Source organism: Aptenodytes forsteri, unplaced genomic scaffold (assembly GCF_000699145.1).
Source record: "Aptenodytes forsteri isolate BGI_AS27 unplaced genomic scaffold, ASM69914v1 Scaffold99, whole genome shotgun sequence".
Lineage (NCBI taxonomy): Eukaryota > Metazoa > Chordata > Aves > Sphenisciformes > Spheniscidae > Aptenodytes > Aptenodytes forsteri.
The window spans coordinates 1,021,922-1,046,350 of NW_008795321.1; the positions used below are offsets into that span (position 1 = coordinate 1,021,922).

General features: G+C 35.2%; 1 protein-coding gene across 1 annotated transcript in view; it reads right to left on the reverse strand.

Annotated features, from left to right (window-relative positions):
- Nucleotides 1–496: 496 nt before the first annotated feature.
- Nucleotides 497–24,429, reverse strand: part of TNPO1 (transportin 1) — a 60,785-nt gene continuing 36,852 nt past the window's right edge. Inside the window, exons 11-24 of the mRNA XM_019472241.1 lie at nt 23,459–23,611; nt 22,063–22,288; nt 19,155–19,326; nt 17,574–17,660; nt 16,687–16,794; nt 16,323–16,481; nt 16,142–16,229; nt 14,971–15,069; nt 14,667–14,762; nt 11,734–11,809; nt 10,837–10,936; nt 9,325–9,399; nt 6,355–6,497; nt 497–4,776 (exon numbers count right to left, since the gene is read on the reverse strand). Of these exons, the coding sequence (XP_019327786.1) occupies nt 6,390–6,497; nt 9,325–9,399; nt 10,837–10,936; nt 11,734–11,809; nt 14,667–14,762; nt 14,971–15,069; nt 16,142–16,229; nt 16,323–16,481; nt 16,687–16,794; nt 17,574–17,660; nt 19,155–19,326; nt 22,063–22,288; nt 23,459–23,611 (1,547 nt within the window). The 3' untranslated portion in view covers nt 497–4,776; nt 6,355–6,389. The remainder of the gene's footprint in view (nt 4,777–6,354; nt 6,498–9,324; nt 9,400–10,836; nt 10,937–11,733; nt 11,810–14,666; nt 14,763–14,970; nt 15,070–16,141; nt 16,230–16,322; nt 16,482–16,686; nt 16,795–17,573; nt 17,661–19,154; nt 19,327–22,062; nt 22,289–23,458; nt 23,612–24,429) is intronic.

Genomic DNA, 24,429 nt, shown 5'->3' on the forward strand with positions numbered 1-24,429 from the left:
AGAACCAGCTGATAGAAAAATGATACTATAAGCGCTGAATTTTTCGAGACGTGGATTTGGCTTACTTAAAGTATACTCTAACACCACACAGGCATTCATCTTACAGAGCCATTTTAAACTTCCCTTATGTAAGTACATTCAAGTGAGTAAAGTATCCTTATTATTTTAGCAGAACATACTCTATAAGGCAAGCAACAAGAGTACTCGCCTCAGTTTCCCATTTAAAATAATAACCTAAAACTGGCCTGCTCCAACCATTAAGTGCAAAGAGCAAGCATCAGTGGCAGACAAAAACCAGTTTCTGTTGGAGAAGAATACCTAGAAGACTGATGTATGCAAGTCATTCTGAAGAATGCATAGGTGAGTGAAATACACAGCTACGGATCAAGCTTTATTTATTCAAGGTGAGGTTACTGGAAATACTTATGTAATATATAACAAATATGTATGCAAACTACATCAGCGTCTATCTGAGATAACTGCAGGATGTTTTGCCATTTACAGCAGTCATTTCACTGTAGAGCTTAACCTTTATCTAAGATAAAAAGTTACTCTTTAGACCCTATAGAAAGCTTTATGCGTCTATCATCCTCATGAAAGAGACAGTATTGAAGCAATTAGTGTTAAGTTGCAACTTCTTTCCTTGACAAAATCTGAAACAAACCATTTCCAATATGATGTTGCATTTAAAGCATTCTTCAAGAAATATTTCAGTTGTTTGAATATGGATGCATTCTCCTCAAGGGAAGAATGTTTTTGCACCTTATCTGTTAATACATTCAATATGAATAAAATAGGTGAAGCAAAAGTCATTATTGTCCCACAGTAGGTTAATTTAGAGTAAGTTTAAGACAGAGGAGCTGCCTAAATGAAATACATAAACTGATATAATTAAGACACATTTTTATTAGCATGTGTTCTGAACAAAAAGGGTACAAGAGTATTCACCTGAGATAAAGCTAGTATCTGAATATTTCTAAGTAGCGATGAGTTTCGCTTGAGGAAAGCCACTTGAAGTTTTAAAATATACATTTTACTATTATACAATATATGCAGTTTAAGTAATTAAGATTGATGCTAACATAAAAGTCCTAACAAAAAAAATAAATCACAGTGTGTATCAATATTGTTAGTTACAAAATTTATGCTACTTCATAACTTTTAAAAATTATAATTATTATAAATTTTAAACCCATTCTTCTAAAAGTGATCTTTCGAGTACAAGCTTTAAGGAGAAAAAAACTAAAGCATAAGAATTAGCTTATTACAATTTAAATATATACATATTCACTGATTTAGAAAATAATCAAGATTTGGAAAAAATTTACAAGATTGAATATTTTTGCTTGCACTGGTTAAAATAATGAACTATTCTAATCTTTTTCCCTAAATGAAAAGGGCTGTTTCCTGAATGTGTAATGAGAAAAATTTAGTATTGAACTTCACTTAAAACTAATTGAACAGCAATTTAGAACTGCCAAAAAGATTCATTTATAAGGATTTTAAATACACTTTCTGTTACCAACTTAGGTTGATCAGCAGCTTTTGTTCACTCTCAGAATCCTTCAAAAAGGGAAACTCAAACCAGGAAAAAGGCATATATAAAAACAGTAAACACTGACCTCCTGAGGTTCCTACAACAAAAATATTCAAGTAGAAAATCTACACCATTACTTAGCAGCGGCTATTTCTGTAGTTTAGCACACTAACAGCACTTTACTCAGTGTGTAAGGAGCAAATGAAGTAAGCCGTGCTTTTAGCATGCCAAGAGGCAGAAACACTGGAATGTAACAGACAAACTCACAATTCTACCAGTATAAACATTCAGTCAACATTCAAGAACTGTCACGACTACACCACAAGAATTAAGATGCTTTTTATATATCCCATGATGCAATAATTGAATTATAACTGTTAATGCTGAATCAGAACTTTTCTTACCTCACATTATACCCTAAATGGCTTCTGCAAATCTCTGCGCTATATTATGCATTAGGAATACGGTTTATTTGCTTTAAAATATACCATGAGAGAACTTACTGATACAAAAGACTATTTTGTCAGTACTGTTTATTTCTGCCTTCTTTTAATTATCTTCCTTGCTGTTATACCAGATCAGTTCACATCTGTACAAATACCTCTTAAAATATGAATGTACAAAAGTGGCATCTGAAGCTAATCTGAGGTGAGGTGGAGTGGTTTTATTTGGTTAAAGGGGCTTTCTGAAATTTAAGAAGTTTAGTTAAACTCAGATTCTAGCTGTTATGCTACAGTATTATTTGGGTAGGTTTTCTATTCTACAAATTTTTTAATGTCATTTCTCTGAAACTCTTCCCTAATGTTCAAACACACTCAAAATTAAAGCAAGTTTGGGTCTAAAATAATATCCCACCTTGCTAAATTTTAAAGGTTTGGGGGTTTTTTCCCTCCCAGAATTTAAAGTGTTTTTAGTGACTATTACTAATTTACTTCAGAGTTATTAGTTAAGAAGGAATTTTGTATTTGCTACCAAAACAGTGTAATTTGAAAGCAAGTTATCACATGCAATTTTGACCAAATTGAATGAATACTATGTACTAGCATTACTGAATGCACTTCATACAGTACATGTCCAAACTATTCTTCAGGCATAATCCATTAAAATTTGCAAAGCCAAAAAAAAAAAAAGGGGGGAGGCATGTAAAACATGCATGCTATCATGCATTAAAAAAAAAAAAAAAAAAAATCAAAACTCTTTAAACAGCATTTATAAGTTCACACTCACACAGCTCGAACTTCAGTGCAATGGCTAAATCATTCAACAGTCAAAGAACAGAACCATGCAAAGAAGAGCAAGTTCTTAAAAAAAAACCCAACCACCAAACAAAAAAACCCTAAAACTGTTATCCAGTATCCATTCTGCAATGCAAAGGTGAGAAACTAAATCTATAAAAAGGCTGTTATGGCTTAATTTTGTTTTGCAGATTAATTATGCAGCACTTGAAAAATGGAAAGGTGTGGCTTCACCTCTGACCAGCAGAGTTAAAAATCTCTCCATTTTCCTTTATCATCATGGGATACTCTTTAGGCAATCTAAATTATTAAAGACTTGCCACTTTCAGATGGACACAAGATCAAGTGTACCAGTTAGGATTTCACATTCACAGTACATAAGAAAATACACATGGAAGGAAAAGTAAAGGGTTAACTTAACAAGGATTTATTCACAGGAATACATGTAAGTAGAGAAAAAAAACACAACAGAAAAGCTAAACAAATGAAATGAAGAGGATCCAAACCAACTTTCACTCCGTAGCTTTAAACTTGCACCCTTGTGCATTTAACTACATCACAAAGGGCCACCAACATGCGCCGATACAGTGTAGATACCCTGCATTACATCCATTAACTTAAACATCTCTTTAAGATCATGCTTTGAACAAAAAGAAAGCATAGAGGGTAATATGTTGAGTGGGAATAAACACAAATATAGCAATCGTCATCAACTTCTACAATTGTCTTTATGTGCCAACTAACATTTATGCAGCCTTTAACGGGTCTTACCATGTAACTCATTTTTAGAGATTCTGATAAAATCACTAGTATATAACCATGCAGAAAGCACATCACACTGACAGCACAGAGGCAAATATTTTGCACAGCTATATCAGCTTTCCACATTGTGCAGGTTACACACAATACAATATCAATCTTATTCTTAACAGATCCTAAAAAGGTATTTCAAGGCCTAATTGTTAACTACAGTACTTTATATCTATATTCTTAATAAAAATAAAATCCACAGAATCTTAAAAAAGGAATTTTAAATGCAGGGCTATATTGAATTGGTAAACTGCAACACAAAACTGGCGCAACATAGGTAAATGTATACCAATTTCACTCTATGTGATGCAAGCATGCTACTTTCCCACTAATTTAAATTACTTCTGATCACTATGAGCCAGAACGCATGCCTGAACCTTAAACTGCACGTTAAGAATAATGCCTTACTCTAGAAATTAAATCTAATGAAGTACAATAATCAGATCATATCCACTACTTTAATTCTTTTTTTAATGTAAAAATTAAGATGTCAATCTTTCCTTTGAAATGTCCCTCCCCTTACCCCAAAAATGAAAGGAGTGACTCATTTGGCAGCTTGCAGGTTGCTTCATTTTATCCAAGTTAACCTTTATTAATTTACGATGGGGTTTCTACATTGTACACTGCAAGCGCCTGCTCCTAATACAGACACAAGCTGCATTTTAACTGTACTAACTTCATTTGTGTAGTTCTTCATTAACATGCAAATACCTAGGAATCCCATCAAGCAGGATGAAATAATGTAGAAAACCCTTACTTAAAAAAACATAAAAGAAAAAAGAAAGCCTTTTACTGTTTGTGACCCCCATTCTTAGGTTTCCTTTATTGTGCGCAAAATAGTTTTCTTCTTTACGTATCCCTATGGTTCAATTATATGGTTCTTATTTTGGTACAATTCCCCACAATATTCCAGAATGTGCTGTTTTGTGACTAGATTCTTTTTGTTTTTTTTTTTTTCTTCTTCACATCCAGTGCAGAGTTGTAATAGGAGACAGATTTCCACCCACAAAGGCTCCAGATGTTAAAACATTTCCCAACATCGACTTAATACAGTGACGGCAACACCTCCCTCCCGCCCCTCCCAGTAGGGTTGGGATTGTACTGTATTCCCTACTGGTTTACCCTTCCCCCCAGTAAAGGGTAACATTTTCCCTGGGTGCAGAGGCTCCCTCATAGTCTCCCAGACTGAAGGACCTGTAAAAGGAAAAGATAAAGGTATAGTTAAATCTTTCCTTGAACCTTAACTGACAGATCTGTGCATAAACAAAGAGCTTTTTTGCCTTTTTTAAGCAGTAGGTGCCAACCTTTAACTTAAAACCCAATTTATGCCTAGATTTTCCCTCTTAAGTCTGCTTAAGAAAAGAGTCAATTTATATCAGGTAAATTATTATTCACGGAACAACAATGTATGCTTTAAAGCTACACTGACAGTTACACTATTGTGGCTAAGCTTAGATTTAAGATAAAAGCAGTCCTATATATTCTAAAAAGCTTTTCCATTTTTAGCACAAAAATATGAGGTAGTTATGACATTGAGAAAGAATATTAAACATATCTGCTACTGACCTAACAACTTCACTTTTAGGTGGATTAAACAGGATAGCCATAGTGTCTCCTCAGTTCAAACTGAGAATAATGGCAAATTTTATCCTTTGAATTTCTCTTCATTAGGAGTAGAAAACACCCTTATGTCACAACTAAAATGCCCTCATTGATAAATATGTAAATGTTTGACATTGGTTTATTTTTAATCCATTGTTCAGATCAAACATGTAATTCAAACAGGATTTCTTATGTCACTGACTTTGAAAAAATTTTAGGCTCATTTTTAAATACTTGTCCATTCAACAATAAAACAGAATTGCATGATTCACTCCCACAATTTCAGTACAAAAAATTCTACAGCAAGTATCAAATTTTTATAAAGACTGAATGAATAAGCTTAATTCACCCTCTTTTTTGGGTAGTATAATTCTTCACAGTATCACACCAGTTTACACATGGGAAATTTGTTTTATAGTGTGCAGAGACAGCATACAAAGCAAGGCAGTATAATAATATAACTATTCTAGAATGCACTATCATTGTTCTTTGCTGAAGTTGAATCATTCTCCACACAGAACTACAATAATTCTGAATCAGTGCACAAAATGGAACACGGCAGTAATAAACGCATCAGCCTCCCCAAAACATCAAGCTCTACAGTTACAGTAGAGTTACAGATTAGCATAACATACTTTATTCAGTGCAAAGATCATCTAGTATGTGGTTAGGAGTATATTTGACTTCTCATGGCTAAAGTGTGTTAACAAACTTGCTTTTCTATCCTGGAGGAATATTCCTGCTTAGACCACATCTGCCATCTACTAATTCATAGGACATAAGGGAGCTGGTGTCTTTAGTGTGATGGCTTGAGGATCGCATTCATCACTTTGCTTATTAAACCTGAACTGGCACTTTGTTATACCTACACTTCCAACCTTATCTTGATACACTACCGTGCGTATCATACACTCACTTTTTCTTTCTTTCTTTCTCTCTCTCTCTCTCTGTAAAAATAAAATAACGGAGTCAGACAATTGCTTTTGCTACAGCTACCATCATTTAGGTATACTATCATCCCTTTTTTTCCCTTCTTACAGGAAGGAAAGATATCTCATCCAGCGTATCTGAAAAATTCTAGTCTGATGAATTAATTATGTTTCATATAATACAAACAGGGAGGAAGTCTGCTATACAGCTCCGTTCAGCAAAGAAGATTTGTGTGCTTACCTCTAATTATGGGACTGCAGCTACAGTGCATGAGGTTAAACTCCATAGTAAGCTGCAAGGCGCTCTTTTAAGGGAAGAGGAAACTGGTCAGAGAAACGCCTCCAATTCTCATCCCCAACTTGATTTTTAAATCCATGAAGAATCTACAAATGAGAGGGGGGAAGTCAAGATAATCACTAAACAGTAGATACATGATCATTATTTACTAGCAACATACACGGTAAGCCACAAACTGCTGGATTGTACATCTGTCCATTTGAATTCTCCAATTTAGTATTGAAATGCTACTAAGAAACAAAGGGAGTCTAGTAATGTCTTGCTTAACTGAAATGTTTTTTCTTTTAAGGGTGACATAGAATATAGCTACCCACACAAATTAGTGTGTGTATACATATCTATATGTATTTTTAATGAGCAAGGTGACTTACAACCTCAAGTTAGGCCATTTCAGAATGCTAAACATTTTATCAATTGACACAGTTTATATACGTTAAGATTACTGTAATCACATTTCTTTTTTAAATGTGTAATATGTTGCGGGAAGAAAGCTGAGCCAAAACTGCAGCCAGCATTTGGCTGAATGAATGCCTGTTAATTTCTAGCACAAATACAAAGCATCCTGTGAGAGCTCTGTTTCTTTCATGGAACCTGTAAGACAACTTTCACTAAAAAGGAAGCTGTTAAAATCTTTTGTATTTTCAAAGAACAGCGATCCATAGTCAGTGGCAGAGAAAAGCCAGTGAAAGAGGAAAAAAAAGAAAAAGGTTTCAGTCTGGACCTTCCAACGTAATAAATTAACTGAAAACTACGAAAATTAAATGATACTATCAAAAAGGTCTTAGTATGTTAGCTCTGAAAACAGCAGGTTAAAAGGCAAACATTAGAAAGAACAAACGCAGATGAAATGGCTCCTCATCATAGAAAATAATGCCAAGAGAGTGAAGTTTTGTTTTTCTTTTTTAAATTCAAGGATACTGAATTGTGGAACAGTCTATCATGAACACATCCTCACAGAAAAGGCAATGTTAAAGTTAAAGCTCATGGTACCAAGTTTAGCCTCAACACAACATTCTCAAGCAGAGCTGTTCTTAAACAGCATGTAGCAATAATAACATTACAGTGTCACCAGTTAACTTAACTGCTTTTCTCCCTGAAAGAGAGCTTCCACAAGCAGGCCCACCCCTCTTTCCTAACCCAAAGAGTCTAATTAGCCAGCTGCCAAGAAATTACTGAAAATCTAAGAATGTTCAGGTATGACAAAAGGAACACTTTTAAAATCATCTTCCAGTAGACTTTTAGCAAGTGAGCTTCAGCTACAGTCTTCAGATACCTTGCTTTTATAAAAAGTGATAGAATTCTTAGGGTATGCATCAGATTTCAACACTGGCACCTCATCTACCCATGCTCTTGGAAGTGGTATTCTCTCTCTCAGCTCAAGTGCTAAAAAAACCAAACGAAACCAAAAAGGAAATACTGGACAATCCAGTTTTCTTCCATTGTTCCTGAAAGGCGTAATTATTGTTAGAAAAACATCTAACTGGACTACAGCAATCATGTATTCATGAGCGAGTAATCTAAAAAAATGTGCATGTCATCACTTGAAGAAAGCTTTGTCTCCTTTCTTGCATGGCAAAAAGCATAAAAGAATACACTTTAAAAAGCAAGGATGTCCTTATGCCAAGTGACCAAGAACCATTGTGTCTAGTCTGAATGCATTAGGTCCCATATGGATAACTTGGAAAGAATCTGAAAAAGAGCCGCCTAACTTACTGAAGCAAGTATTCAATGCTGAAGGACCAGTGCAGAAACACACACAGAGACTACTTTGGACAATCATCACAGACAGCATTCTGGACTTTCTTTTAAGCTTGTATTTGCTGTTCTCTTCTGCTGATGCTAGAATGCTCACAGCTGTGCATTTCCTGGACTTAATGTTCCTTCGAAGGAGACTAGTTATCCGAGAGGCTAAGTAGGACAGTGAGATTTCTGTCTTTGCTCTTAAAGATGGGATACAAAAGTTCTAGCTTCTGTTCCAATGCTCACACATGGCATTATCTGAAGAAAAAGTGCCAGTACTGACCCATGATCCTAGTAAGTACTGAGGAATATGCTCCATTTTTAAGAGGATTATCATGAACTTTTGACATACATTCTTCCTAAAACCAGAGATTTCACTTTACAACTTACGAGGGGAGCCACACTACTGAACAGTAACAGCATCTGTTCATGAAACTGAAATAAGTTTATTTTCTTTTTTTTTTTTTTTAATCTAAGACACTAGTTCCAAAACACAATATATCACATTCTGGGTGAGGTTTTTTTGCTTATTTTACACAAGGCAAACAGTCCTTTCACTTAAATTCTATTGACACTTTGTCTAGGGATGTATTCTTGGGTGTAACCGTACATTAGTTTCTTGAAACTTGCTCATCCAAGAGGGATTCTGAGGAGAATTAAGCAATCCCTAAAACTTATTTTCAGCAGGAGTAAGAGAAACAGAACAGGATACTGTGGAATATTTTTCATTTGCGATTTTCTAGATATTTCTCCAAATAAAGTTGGCATCTTTGTGGCAAAAAAGTACTGAACCATACAAATCTCATTTTCTAGAAAAAAAATATCTTAAATATGGTATAAAAAACCCTGTTCTTCAAAATGCAGGCAAAACATAGTAGGCTGGACATTATGAAAAGCTCTCTGAGGATGATTATCCCTTCCAAATAAGATCTCAAGTGAACTTTTCAATACTGTTAAAATGTTTGGAATAACCCAAATGCATATAAAAAAAATACAGGTTAAAAAAAAAAGGCAGGATTTTTATGTTGTTTTGCCTGAACATTTATGACCTTGCAAAGAAGCCTCCATGACCACAAATACAGTAAGTGCTAACAGTGGAAATAGAAAGCAAGAAAAAAACAGAGGATCCAAAACAACCACCGTTAGGATATACTGTTATATTAGAAACATTACCTTACAGAACATGTCTCGGAGATCATCTTTTGGGCTAATCCACGATGCAACAGCATCACAAAAAAAAATAAAGTCCTACAAGATTGAACAATCACATAGGTTAGAAACCTCAATTTATAGGTCTGAAAACAACGCTTGATGTTCACTCTATGAACTATGCAGAGTCTTTGATGCTAATTCACAACTGCTTTTGTTTTTATGTATTTATTTTCCAGTTAATTCAGACAGTAACAGTAAGTTATTGTACGCCTATGTGTTCAGAAATAGAAATAGCTAAGTGTAGGAATAGCTTTGTTTAATCAGGTTTTTGATTAAATAAAACCACAGTTTAAAAACCCAACAACTCTCCCCTCCCATACCACAATTGTCTAACGTTAGTTATTTCAGTACACATACCAAGTTCAAGAACCAATCACCTTAATAACAAGCAACAAACTCAAGACCACAGTCACAACACTCTCTCTCTCACACATTTCCAGTTGGGGAAAAAAGCTGTTGTATTTCTTTAAGCAGAGCCAGAAGTTTTTTCTGGGACACACAGAATGTTTATCATACAGGTTCAAAACTAAAGCCACCCCAAAATCCCTATACTTAGTTCATCTGCATTACCTCCTACTACACCATTAAAAGACCAGTCTTAATTTTGTTGATAACGCACATGTTTTTCGGTAGGAACTGAGGATAACAACTACAGACAAGGAGAAATGGGATAATGAAAACAGTCCCTAATTATCCTTAAGCTATGTGAAAGAACAAATGGACAGCAGAAGAGGGAAATGCTAAGTACAGAATAAGGCATAAGTGAAACGAACTGAAAATTTCAAAACAAGGTAAAGGCTCAATTCTTGTGTTTCAGGAAGAAGAATTGCAGGCAGAGGAAAGGGAAAATCACCTTCATTTTCCTCTTAGAAAATATTACATTGGTACAGCTTTACTTTGGAGGTGTGGAGACTAAAGAGCAAGTCATATTCTATTCTTCAGATGTACCATTTATTTTAGAGGGATGCATATTCCTTGTCACATTGACTATTTAAGCAATATATCCAAAGTTGAAACAGAATCTTCCTTACCCAAGTTTTAAGACTGAAGGGGTGATTACTGTTTTTGTTCTGTTTCTTGTTTTAAAAGCCTAGGTTACATGTGGAAAATAGGTTTAAGTATGTCAACTTTTGCCATAAATTTTCCTACAGAACCTGAACACAACCTGACAGAAGTATCAAAATACAGTTATTTTAATCAAAGTTCATTGTTTACATATTCTTTGTAAGTAAAAGACAAAAACTGAATTTAACAATACTCTTCTCCTTTCCTTTGCTAGGTGGTAATTACTGAAGCATCGTGAGATGTATAATTCGCAATATAAACATTTTGGCCTCCTTGACCTCAAAATAAAGCTACATCATGTACTGCAGCAAATCACATCAAGCTGAACTTTTTCATACTCCATATACAGCTTTCACTAAATTTTACATGAGTAAAGAAAAGAAGTTAAGATCTATTCATGTATCTTACTTGGACTACTCCACTGGGGTTGACCGAGATCATGGTACATATCCCGCGGAACGCTGAATCCTTTTCCTCATTGTCTCTTATGTTTCGCAGAGAGGTGCACCTAGCAAGTTGGAGAGCAAAACTTAGCTAAGTCTATTACTTTTTCTTCAATCAAGTCAGAACTAGATGACAGTATTTGATGGAATAGGTCACACTGATAAGATGATCTGAAACACTATTTTGAACACTTAGAAAAACACTTGTTGCACACAGTCTTTACTAGCATATTCCCATTAGGCATCATCTCCAGAATATTGTTCTCCTGTTGCACTATACAGAGTTAGAAAGTGTGACCTGTATTCCATTAAATACAAAAGAAACATGGATCTGAAATATTTGTAGAAACTATCATAATTCGAAACGGAACATATAATACTATCACAGTATGAATTATGTCAGATACCACTTACAGAACAGTTATTTAACTTTTACAGCAGCAAGCAAGCTATTTTATACATAACAAATCTATAAACATATATTCCTTACAGCAATTCAAGCCTCAGACTGAATTTTAAGTAAAGTAATGCACGGTTTAAATTTTACAGTATTTGCATGCATTGTATTATCATTCTGGTGGATTTTAAAATGCTCTTTCATAATCAAGCTTTAACACAGCAAGCATGTGACAATCTTATCCCATGCATAAATTAGTTGTTAGCCACAACATAAAGAATACATGACGGTGCTACTAAAAACTCACAAACCTGATAGGACAAGATTAGTCACATGGTTGGCAATGATTAAGGATTGAGATTTTGTAACCAACTGAAAATATATCTAAAAGTGAGATAGAGAGAAGAAAGAAAGAAAGAGAGTGAAGAAAAATGAATTAAAAAAAAAAGATTGAATAATACACACCAGGGTCTTATAAACTGCTGTAGCATGGGGGCCACCTCTTGAGGACAAACGTAACCAAGACGACCAATTGTTATTGCTAAGGTAACGCAATCACGGTTATACACCACCAAACGCCAACCAAGACATGAGCAAATGAGGGGGGAGGAGAAAAAATAAAGAAAAAACAACAAATAACTCAGAAACAGAAACCAACAGAATCTGTGTATGATAATAAACATAAGATTTCACCAGTGCTGTTTATTACCACCCCCTAAATAAGAGGCAGCAACATATATGGTATACTCTCCAGGGTAAAAGAAAAATTAAAGAAGTAAATGAGAGAACACAAAAAACACAATTTAAAATCCAAAGGCTTTCTGATATAAGCAGTCATTCTGCCCTCTTCAGAGTAATGTCTTACAGTAAATTTACCTACCATATATTTAGAAGTTTTTATTCAAATGTACTATTATGGATACTCTTGATAAAAAGGAATTAACCATTTTCAGTTTTAGTATCAAGTATTCTAAACATTTTTTTTTTTCAATATTTAGAATTCAAGATTTCAATAGATCTAGTCTGTCAGTAAAAATACATTTATAAATACTTTTACATGGAAAATATTGTGGCCTATCTAAAAATGCTAAATAGATGAAACACTTCTCAAAGAGCACCAAATATTTGTTTTCTTCATAATCTCATAGACAATTTAATTTAAAGTGACTGCAGATTAATTCTTTAATCCCAATGTTTCTCCTGTTCACAAAAGGCTTCCTCATAGAAGTCATGTAAGAATCCGACTTCTGATACCAAGGCATAAGGACACATGAAAAGCAAAATTGCTTAATCAGATGATTAGGTAGTTCGGTTCTTTGTTCCAAGGGACAGACTGAAGAAAATATCATCGTGCAAATGTGTTTTAATGGTGTTTGCTCAACTCACAAAAGATTAATCTTTAGAAAAAGGAGAGGGTGGGGAATAATGTATCAGGATTACTTGAAGCAAAATACATGAAAAATACTAAAATCCAGCAGATTTATATGAAGCAGAGAAAGGAAACCTATGTTCAAGGGACATACTATGCAACACTCTAATTAACAGGCATTTGTGAACAGTTTCATGAAACATGCAATAAAGCAGATGATGCTTTCTCCAATAAAAGTTTGGTGTAGGATATACTAGCGGTTTGAAACGTACTCATTCCATGAAAGCTGCAGCTCACTGGTAATGTACTGTTTTGCCCTGACGTTACTCAATTTCAATATGCAGTGTCTAAAATTTTTGGCAAATCTAACATAAAAACTGCATTTGAAGTGCTACTTTAAAATGAAAATACACTTTTAAGTTTTATCTGTAAGTTCTCACAGCTACAGTCTGTACAAGGAATAGTAACCTCTGTCAAAGGCCAACTTTTTGGCGTGTACTGATTATTTTCTATGCAATTACTTTTACTTAAGGTGGTCTCATGTTTCCATAGGAGAAGTGTTTTCATAGCTCATTACATAGCAAGCTAAAGCAGAAAACAGTAATGTTCTTGCACATACTAGTGGCATGCAGCACGATATCCCACAACAAACTTATAATAAGTACACCACACTCAACATTTATTTGCAGTTATGCATCCACATTTAAAGTAACTATTAAGAGAATAAAAAAAAAAAAAGTCAGTGTTTGAATGCTTCCAGAAATTCTCTAACAATGATGGAAGCAAATATTTAAGTACTGGATGCCTCTCAGTTACAGGTATTACACATCCATCAGTGCAGAGGAAGGGGGTCAGGGGAGGGGCAGGGGGAAAGAAAATTTATATTTCTATACTATTCCATGGTATATTTCACAACAAGTAGGTATTTGCTCCAAAATTATCTTTCAAAAAGTAGTACCTGTAATATGCCAGACAACTAGATAATTTTTCCTTCAAGTTCACCTTCCATACTAAATGGGGGGAGGGGAGCAGAGAAAGTGCAGCTTTTAAGTTTAGAGAATACCGGAGGAAAAATATGCATTGAAAATCTCTCTCCAATTTATCTCTTGCTTAGCCCAAAAAATGTAACTGTAGCACTGAATTTGCATAATTTTCAATCATGTCAGGTATAATGACTAAACTGTCATTTTCTTACAAGACAGTTAGTTTTCAAACAGGAAAAAAAAAAATCTCAATTAGTAAAATAGTAAACCAGAAACCTGTAAAATTATTAATAAAGTTTTGCTGAAGTATGGAAGGTGCTCTTCATACCAGAACGTACCCTCTATAAATGCAAAAGAAACAAGCCTCAGAAATTCTGATTCAGCAAGGCATTTGGGGATTGCTCCCAATTTGGAAGGCAAAGCTGTGGGCCAGAACATAAAACATGCATGCCATTATTAGAGTTCTTTTCAGAAATTTGTTATTAAGTGACCAGGTAATAGAATTTACACATAATTTCAGTTATGTTGTGGTAAAACTGCCATCACAGATCTAGATTTTTGTGCATGATATTACAAGTTTATCTTAAAAAAAGAGTGCATTTTTTGTAAATTCAGAGAGTTCATTATTTGTTTTATATATGCAAATTACATTTGTTTCAAACACTAGACATATATATACAGTACACGTGTAAGGACATGCATATATTAAAATCAGTGTGAGCTAAGTCTTTAAGTGTTACTGCATACATTTGTCATATTCAATAAATAAAACTGGAAGAATACTTAATTAAACAGATGATAAATACATATAATAAATGTTATAAAAGTGAGAAAGCAATAACTTTAAGAATCTAGATATATGATAGATGGTTTGCTGCAAGACTGAGACTTGTAAGAGCTTCTGCAAAACAGAGTTGCTTTTGCTTATAAAAGCCAAATACATAGCAATAAAATCAGTTCTGGCGTGGTTCCCCTATGCAATTTTTTAAATCATTATAAAAAAATCTCTAATTCCCTTCACCATGTATGGTTCATTTTTTGGGTACCTGTGTTCTCTAACAACGTCTTTGGTGTGTTGGGTCTGTTAATTATTTCTACAAGCTGGTGCAACACCATTGGAATATAAGGCTGCATCTCTATACCTGAAACAGCCAAAAAAAAAAAGGTTCAGAAGAAAATGACCATTAATATACATAATCTAAATAGATCCGGTACATTGAACTTACTACCAAGGACATGAATGTCAAATTTAATTTAAATTTTAACATGAAACTATCACTAAAACAACCCCCCAAACCCAGACAAACCATGCTAAATGTGCGAAGATTCGAAGAAAAAAATAAATCTTACCCATCTGGATGGAGATTTCTCCAATTGCCCAGGTGGCATTGTTACAGACAGAAATGAATTCGGGGTTTAGGTTGGTTCCCAAAATGGGCATGAAATCAGCTAGAAAGAACAACATTTTAAAATCTCATCACACAATACAACCATCCTGTCCCACTACTGTAAGATCATGGGGGAAAAAAAGAAGAAGTTTTTTAAATAAATCGTGTAAGCCTATTTAAATGCTTGGAAAGTGTTACACATGAATGAACAAGAGCTCTATTTCTGGTATATATCAGATTAACCTGGATTTTAGAACCAAAACATATCAATGCAAATCTTTTCAAATTATGATTTTAAAATGTTTCTAATAGGCTTTATCTTTATGTAACTCTAGAAACTTTTTTTCTCCCCTTCCCTTGCTGGGGCGGGGGGAGAGAGGGGAAGAGGGAAGAAGAAAAAAACACAGCTACAAGTACTTCTAGTTTTATAACATAGTCGAATAACCCTCAAATCACCTGGATAGCTATGTATTCAGCTGTGCTTGAAAAAACAGTGAAGACAATCATGTCCTTGATTAAATTTTAAGAAAACATTAGTCACAAAGATAGATTATAACATCTGCCAAATAAATTTTAAATTCCAAGCCTATCCAAGCATTCATTTGGCAAGTTAAGTGTATCTCAAAAGTATCTGTGGGAAGAGACAGCAAATATCATGGAAGTGTGTAACTGATGCTACTTCCCTACTAAAATTAAAAATAAAGCAAAAAACCAAACCAAAACCTACTCTCTTGCCAAGTTTTCTAATTTTTATATATATATAATTTTATGTAACGATGGATTCTAGTAGAACAAAAAAAGCTATAAATTCAAGAATTTATCAAAGCAAGCAACTATTCTAATTGAAGTCAAAGTACACCTGTTTTGCTGTTTTCCAGCATAACAGGTAGCTTGTTACATTATAAAAATCAAGAACAAAATGAACTTTTGCACTGTCGACAAAAACAAGAACATGTCTTTCAAACACACAATTCGAAGGAGAAAAGACTACAGACCCTTGCTGATAAAGGAAAATGAAAACTTACAACACCATGAAAACGCAACCCACAGAATAGGGAGCTTAACAATGGCTAAACCAGCCTCTTATCAGTTTGTAAATCAAGTTAATTGTTTAATATGTAAAAGAAACCTACCGATGCAAGGCTTAACATGCTGAAAACACGCCTTTGTCAGATCACCTAACAATGCAAAAGAACTCTGCCGTACCTCAGGCATTTTATCCTAAAGAAAGGAAGAAAAAAATGACAATTCTAGAAGTGTTTCTGATTGTCTTAAGAAGGAAAATCCTTGGATCAAACAGGTTACTCATCTCACCTGCATGCACTGGTACATTAGTGTCAGGATATTGCTGCGAGCCACCAGCTGTTCAATGTTGCCTCCAAGTCCTTCAGCTAAACCACTGAGTAAATCAAGAGCCACAATCATGAAATCTTTATCTGGAGCCTCATATTGGTCTGGCTGAGCATTATGCAACTGCAACAAATAAGTACACATTTTCAAAATGAGTATTAGATTTTCTCAGGGGTATGCATAAAAAAAAAAAGTTTCAGAACTGCAGCTTTATTTAGATATTCAATGGTTATACTGCAAAGCTCCCTGCCAACCCATAACTTTACGTAGTTAATATATTGGTTTAAGGAGATATTCTGAAAACATTGGAATAGCAATAGAAAAATACCATGGCTTGTGCAAGGGTCTTCTGCACCAGATTTACACAACGCTGGTACACAGGTTCACAGTATGGAAGAAAGCCAGATTGCAAGGCAGTAGCAACTGACGACAGGCACTGGAATTAAAAAAAGAAAAGAGAGAAAACAGTCACTACCTTTCCTCACATCCCTGAAGTGCCTTTTACTTGGGAGAGGTAAATTAAAAGATACTAGCATTTTAAGTATACCCACATGTAACTGATTAAGTAAACACAACCTAGAACAGCAGTACCGATTAGCTGAGCCAAGGCAACTATCAGCAAGTTGTTACTCTCTCCTACGTATACCAGTTGAGAAAATTTCTCAGCAGCAGCACCTTCTTAGAGGTAGCCAAGAAAGCGCATACAAAACCAGTTACGATAATTCAGCCAGCACTTACACTAAGCTTCAGTATCTTGACCACGTACAAGCCCTAACATTACCTAAGAGTTATGAAACTAATTTTTCCAGAGGTGCTTTCCTGCTTCACACTGGGAAAGTACAGAGAATAGACTACACGGTCTGGTTCATACCGTCAGCTTGTCTGACAATAGGTTTAAAGGAGGGATGAAGGGAGAGCAAGGAGAGAGAAGACAAGAATAAAAGGGGGATGGAACATTACATTTTTTTTCCTAAAAGAATCCCATCAAAGAAAACACTCCAGAATGGCAGAAGAAAAATCTAAAAGATTTCTGCTAAATCTAATGACATTTCCTTAGTCACAAAGTTTTCTTACTATAGTCAGAATATTTTCTCCATAATGGGAAACACCTAACGCTGTCAGCTTTTATAGTCATACTTCCTAGTAGGAGCATCTTTAGTAGAAAGTGTAATTCCTAAAAGAAGTTGATAAAAATATTCAAATTTTAACATTTACCTCTAATAAAGGGAAGAGATCTTTATCTTCATCCTTCAACATGTTCCACTTCTGGATTAATGGCGGCATTAGCATCTGAATATATTCCTGTTAGGATGAAAATGCATCAGCTGCTGAAACACTTCACTGCATAGTATTTTATTTCCAAGCTAGAAAATGGATGTATTAAGAATCGATATATATTCTACTTTTCCAGCAAAAAATCCCTGACATACCATAATTCAATAATTGTTGCAATACGTAGAAGTAGTTTAATATTAGAATTTAAAATCTGTGTCTTAAGATTTTCTGCTGAAGCACATAAGTTCCTTTGCAGAGTGAATCTTTTCCTCCAGGTTTGTTTTCAGTCTAGCACCTTTTAATAGCTGCCTGGGTTGTAACAATTCTATATGATTGCCTCAGGGCCTACGGAAAAATGATTTTACTAGCAATGCAATCTGGCTGTGCATCTGCCACCTGCTTTTCTCCATTTCCCATTGCCCTGATGCTACAACCCTATCCCCCCAAGTTCCTGAAACTCAAGCAACTAACCATCCAGGAAGAAAGTAGTTTCCTATCCCTCCAGAAGGACGCACTTACCCATTCTGTATACAGTTGTTGCATCCTCCCTGCCACTGGACAGCCACAGTCACAAGGACATTGAGCAAGGCATCCCTATAGCACTGTTGCTCCCAGAAGGTATCTTAAGAGCCAACAGATGCTGCCAGCTAATGCTGTGTCCAAAGATACAAAATTCTAAGTGACTGAAGAAAGTCCCACCATCACCAGGAGCTCCCATTTAGCTTCCTCCTGGTGCTGTCAAATGTCAAGGTGGCCAGGGCCAGAGAGATACTGAAAAAGAGGTCATTTGGTGGTGTGGGGTCTCAGATGGCAAGTAAAATGCCATGGACATAACTCAAATTGTTTTATTCTAGTGTGTCTATGTCATGTGAAGCACTATAGAGAAATAAAACAAGTTTCAATAACCATCATAAGAAGATGCACACGTGAGATGTATGCATATTCTATTAATTAATATACGTACACTAAAAAACCACCCAAACCCCACTGTTGGCCTATGTGTTATCTATGCTTTGTCCAAAGGATTCTGTTTTTATATACAAAATGAATGCCTGTCTCACTCTCTGATAAAGCAATTTCTAGTGATGATGTGCTCCAGTACATTGGAAAGAGGCACAGAGAGCAGCTTAGCTATACTAAAAGTGGTTACAAAAAACAGTGTGGTCACTAGAAATTAAAACACATATTCCACCAATTTCTCTAAAGTACCATTGCATATCAATATTGATATATGTATCTCCTCTGAGCTGAAAAATTCTGAGCACGAGAAAAAAAAATCACGATGAGAAGCACATTTCACAAGCCACCACACACACAATTGTTTATTCAAAACGGCAAATATTTGTGTAGTGGCCAATTACATGCAATCTATGTATTTTACCTGTAAATATTTAGTATTATCAAAACCTACATAGAAATATCAGCATTTCTGGTTTATAACATGTAAAGCACACTACAAAAAACACTGAACCAGTTTTTCAATCACGATGAGTGCTTCTACAGAACATAAGGTATACTCACTGGTTTATTTAGGTGATGTCCTACAGAATCTGCCAGAGTTCCTATAGCATCATAAAGAATGAGCAGGTTTTTATGCTGGTATTTACTAAATGCAAAGACCAAAGTGTCAAGTATATATGCAAGATAAGGAACAAGCTCTGTACAAGCCTCCTCTTCTAGAGTAGCAAAGGCACTGGGGAAGAAAAAAGCAGGTCAGTTAGTATCTTGGAAAAAACAAAACAAAATGACCTCAAAAATGCTCCACAATACCCATTTCTGTTTAAACATAAGACTGTATATAGTCCTCAAATTCATCCAAGATATTTTTTCAAAATGGTATTACTGAGATAACCTCAATCTATTTTGATTGAACATGTAAGGATTCAGCTCCTACATTGTGATGAACAAAATTAAAAAATATTGCCATAAACCCCATTATGTATACGCAGGAAGCCCCCACCGAGAAAAGCATTACTGTACACAAGTTACAATACACTAACTGAAATAGTAGGAACCATAACAAAAACTTGTTTACTTAAGTTAAAAATGGCCCACTATCTTGAATATATGCTGTAGCTGCACTTCAAGCCCTAGTGCTGTTGTGCCACTACTATGCCAACATCAGCCAACATCAGTTCACTACATAGAAAAACAGATACAGAAAGACATGGAAAACTAAAAGCAAAGACAGGGGATGAACAATTTTAGCCAGCCTTGGTCAAAGCACATCGTGGCATCATGAAAACTTTTCAGGTTGTCTGTCAAGTGTTTGAACAACAGCGCTAGAAAACCAAAACCACCCAAAACAAACACCCCCCCACACACACTGACATGCTACTTCAGAGAAACATTAAGGAAAGGAAAAAATTATGAGCTATTGAAGATTTACTGGCCTAGCTTGCGTCAACAAGATTATTATTAGCCTGTCCCTGCACTAAAAATGCATGCATCACCGCATGAGGTGAACTATCCCCTCTATTAGTGTGCTACCAAATACAGAAATGCCTTTTTCTTAACACAATGCAACTGTGAACACTTAAGTGGCTAGCATTCTTATTTTATTTATTTATTATTTTATTATTATGAAGTATTATTTCAGAAAGGCATAAGATGTGAGCAGGAAAACATGTTTCAGTAAAATATCTTTTTGGGTGTCACCAACTAAAGGAGCAATTTCTCAACAGTAAGAAATTAAAGTTAGGCATCTGCTATGATACAGAAGTTAGTGATGAAAACATACAGTATCCTATGACTAATTTTCAGTTTGGTAGCCATTAATGATCTGTGCAACTATTCACTGTAGGGATGCAGCTTTTTGCTCCTCTCCAAGAAGGATCATTGTATTTCCTTGCAATTTAGAAAGCTAGTAAGTATATTTTGACTTGTAACAGTTCTACATTTTCCTTAAAGTGGAGTTTACCAGACAGTTTATTTTTAAGCTGCAACAGTAATTTTAATGAATTTCTGCTCTAAAGAAAGCATTTCAAAACACACTATAAATCTGATATTGAGCTTCAAATAATAAAATAATCAGGTGTATTGTTATTTTTAATATTTCCATTTTATCTCTTTCTTATTACTTTAACAGTTTCCACTGCCCATTGCACTTCCTTCATAAGCACTACATAAGGGTATTTAACAACAGCAACACAGCTGTGTTCAACTACGTGCACATTTCAACCATGTTTTGGACAAGGAAAGTATGAACAGAAGTGTGGAATTTTTGTTTGTTGTTGTTTTTTGGTTTGTTTCGGTTTTTGTTTTTTTTTTTAAAGAATCTGTACATAATCTGATTCCTTGGATCTGAAAATGTGTGAAGGAAGTACTCTTGTATCACCATGTTCCTGCTCATTCAGGAAGGAATAGAAGATTATCACTATGAAAAGATAGAATGGAGCAGATGTTAAAGCCCAACAAATTTGCTAACCCAATGTATGAAAAGGTTCAGAGACAAAAAGGAAACAGTGTTTAATACTCAAATCTTACTAACTAGCTTTCATTAAGTTCACTGTATCTGTTCCCAGGCAAGGATACATCTACCCCTTTTGTGCAAAGCTTAGCACAAGAACTCTGACCTCAGCCTTGTCCTTAGGCACTACTGGTATTTGAGGGTGGGGTATAATAATGATGATGATGATGATGATGATAATAATAATAACAATAATAATAATAATTAAAAAATTTGCCTGTTTCAAGTGTTAAGCATACAATCACATGCAGATCTAACTCTGATTTATGAAGAAACCTTCTTGGCAGTCTGCTGTGTACACTCCTGCCCCACACAAACCGATATGTAAAAGCTTTATTTGATGAGCTTCCTGCACAAGAGGTGCACCCATTCCCATTCCATTAATGGCGTGTCCATTAATGGAGCCATTAGGTTGTTGGAATTTTTTTAAATATCAGCAGACAAGCATGACAAGGGAATCTTATCTCCCAGGATCTTCCTTCAAGAGAAAGAGAATATCCCTTGAAATAATCATAACTCAAATGTTTTGGTAATCCTGAACTAAATATAAACACCATCAGTAATCCAATGATAGGACAGTTTTCCATTGCAATCAGTATTGACCTTATTCATATGCATATTAAAAAAAGCCAGATTTCTGGTCAATGAAACATCATATATTGAAAATAAACAAGTGTCACAAACAATTTATTTTGCTACAAGAAATTATTTAGTTTGGTGATTCATATACTCTGAAAACAAACTGGACAAGAGAAATACAAATTAACTTTTTTCATGCTGTTACAACTTGGAGTAATTTGTGACTACTCCAGAAGAAGCTGCATCTACTTCAATTTCAAAGAGAAAGAAATACATTAAGAGCTATAAATGGAGTCATGCATTCATTGATAAAGGTATTCAAATAGTTTCCCATGAAAAGCAGTGTCATGGATAGCGCTTTTTGCTTAAGCTTTGGCTTACCTGCAGGCAGCTTCTTGTACTCTCTTGTTGCTATCCAGGATACGCTTTAGCAACTCAGTCATTAATGGCTTCAAGTATGTGTCTGGGGGTTGACTAACTACCCAGTGTGCATAGCGACTAAGAGTCCAGCATGTAATGGAGCGCACAAGAGCCTTTTTGTCGGAGAGGCACTGAATGAGGTGAGGGATCAGCTCTGGAAGATATGGAATCATACCCTGCATGCAGCCTAGAAGGAAAAATACAGCTCTTGCAGTACCAGCATTAACAAAAGGTTCTATTGTTTTCTATTTCCTAGAAGGGACATATTTTCATTCTCTATTACATAGGAATACATTTTAACAATATTCAAAGCAAGTCTACCTAATTTATGTTCAGTCCCAAAAAGAAACCTTACATCAACAATAATTAAAATCCCCAATTAAATTTACATTCATTTCAACTACATTTCTACTTCAGTGCTTCCCCAATCTCCAGAAATTCTGCTTTATTAAATGGAGTATGGCAAGTACATGTATGTTTATACATACATGAGTTTTTAACACGAGTTTATAAAGCTTGGAGGTCCTACGTCAGTCTACTCAGAGTAACCAAGACAACAAGTAGAGAAAGACTCGGTCGTGACAATGAATCATCACATCATTAAAAAGGATTCCTTAAGAAACTTAAATTTCTTCTTGTTTTCTCCTAGTATCATACAAATACTGACCAGCAATAAAAACTACACGTTTCAAGTCAGCAAGGGCAGTAATAACAGAAGTACTAACTTTCACCTTGCTTGACTTGAAATCAAAACCAACAAAAAAGTTTTCTAGTAACAAAGAAAAAAGTATGTTCACTAGGCACTGTGGGAAGAAAAAGATAATCCAGGCATGGACCCAAATGTATTCCTTCAGCTTGTAAAAGGGACAGAGATGCTGGAAAAGCAGGCAAAAAGCCAAGCAAGCCTGTGAGTAAGTACAAAGGAATGGAAGTTATCATATTTAAGTTGGAGAACCATCCACAAAAAGCAGCTCAGGGCACTGAAGTCACACGAATGGTCTTCTCCATTTCTGAAAACACTTAAATGAAATGTAAGGCTCAAATTTATTAAATATTCCTCTTCTATGAAATCAAGGTAGTATCTCACGAGAGACCAATAAGTATATGCTGCAGAGTTAAGAAAGGGAGAAATAACAGAAATTATCTAAGTTATTTAGCCTCCCAAACATGCATAGATTTGAAAATGAAAAATTAAATAACTGCAGTCACCAATTAGTAGATGTAGAGATTAATCACCAAAACCAAACCAGCTAAGGACAGACACTTGTTTGCATAACTAAATTCACCTGGAAGGAATCACAGAGCTGCTTTAGAACCAATCAAAAATTCAGCAACCTGATATGCACTGTTGCCTTACCTTCAGCAATTGCTCCAAGAACAAGGATACCAGATTCTTTAACTACCCATTCGGGATGGAAGAGCAATTCCTTCAAAAGGGGCAAGATGTGTGGCAGAAGTTCATCACGAAATACATTGGCTAGGACATCTAGAGCAGCAGCAGAACATTTCCCTGAGGGGAATTAACAATGTTAATCCCTGCTTATTATACAAGTAGTTGTAGTTAGGCAATATAATCCTCATTCTAACTTTGAGCTGCCAGTGGAGTCTCAGGGCATTACGAGGAAAGATACTTCCATTTCATTACAATACACAGTGATCCACCGTGCTCTGGTGCAAAGCCACAGCTCTTACAAAGCCAGTTTTACAGCACTTAAATAGCCACTAAAAGGACTTACACACTGGGGATATTAAAACACTCACTGACAGGAACCACACCATTGTATTGCAGCATTATATATACTACATGATTTCAGGATGGCATAACACTAAGGAAGAGGGGGAAGGTCTGTGACACGCATAAAACATACTGGAGGAACTAAGGAGAAAGGAGAAATGGCCTAAAAATATTAGCATTTGATTCAAAAGAAAATGCTTAAACATGATGCATGTCTCAGCAAAAAAAGGCAAAATCATCCAACTCTAGAGAGTGAAAGGAATTTGCTGGCCTCTGAGCTTTTATACCTTACTCCTATTCTGTGATGCACCAATATAAAGAGGAACACCTCAAAATATGTTTGAAAGTTTTAATCCCATATTTTTAGCAAACAAAAGCTCATAAAAGAAAAATCAGAACAACTGCAAAACACGATTCAGAAGTCCTTACTCTGTTTTTCTGCTGTGGTGTTGTCATGTCTAGAAAAAATAATGCTAAGGTGGTTTTATAAAGAATGCTCATATTACAGAATTTATACTGCACTTTTTGCTTATTATGATCTCAGTTCCTTCTTAATCTGTCATAAAGGATCCAACTGGTCTCATTAGTAATCA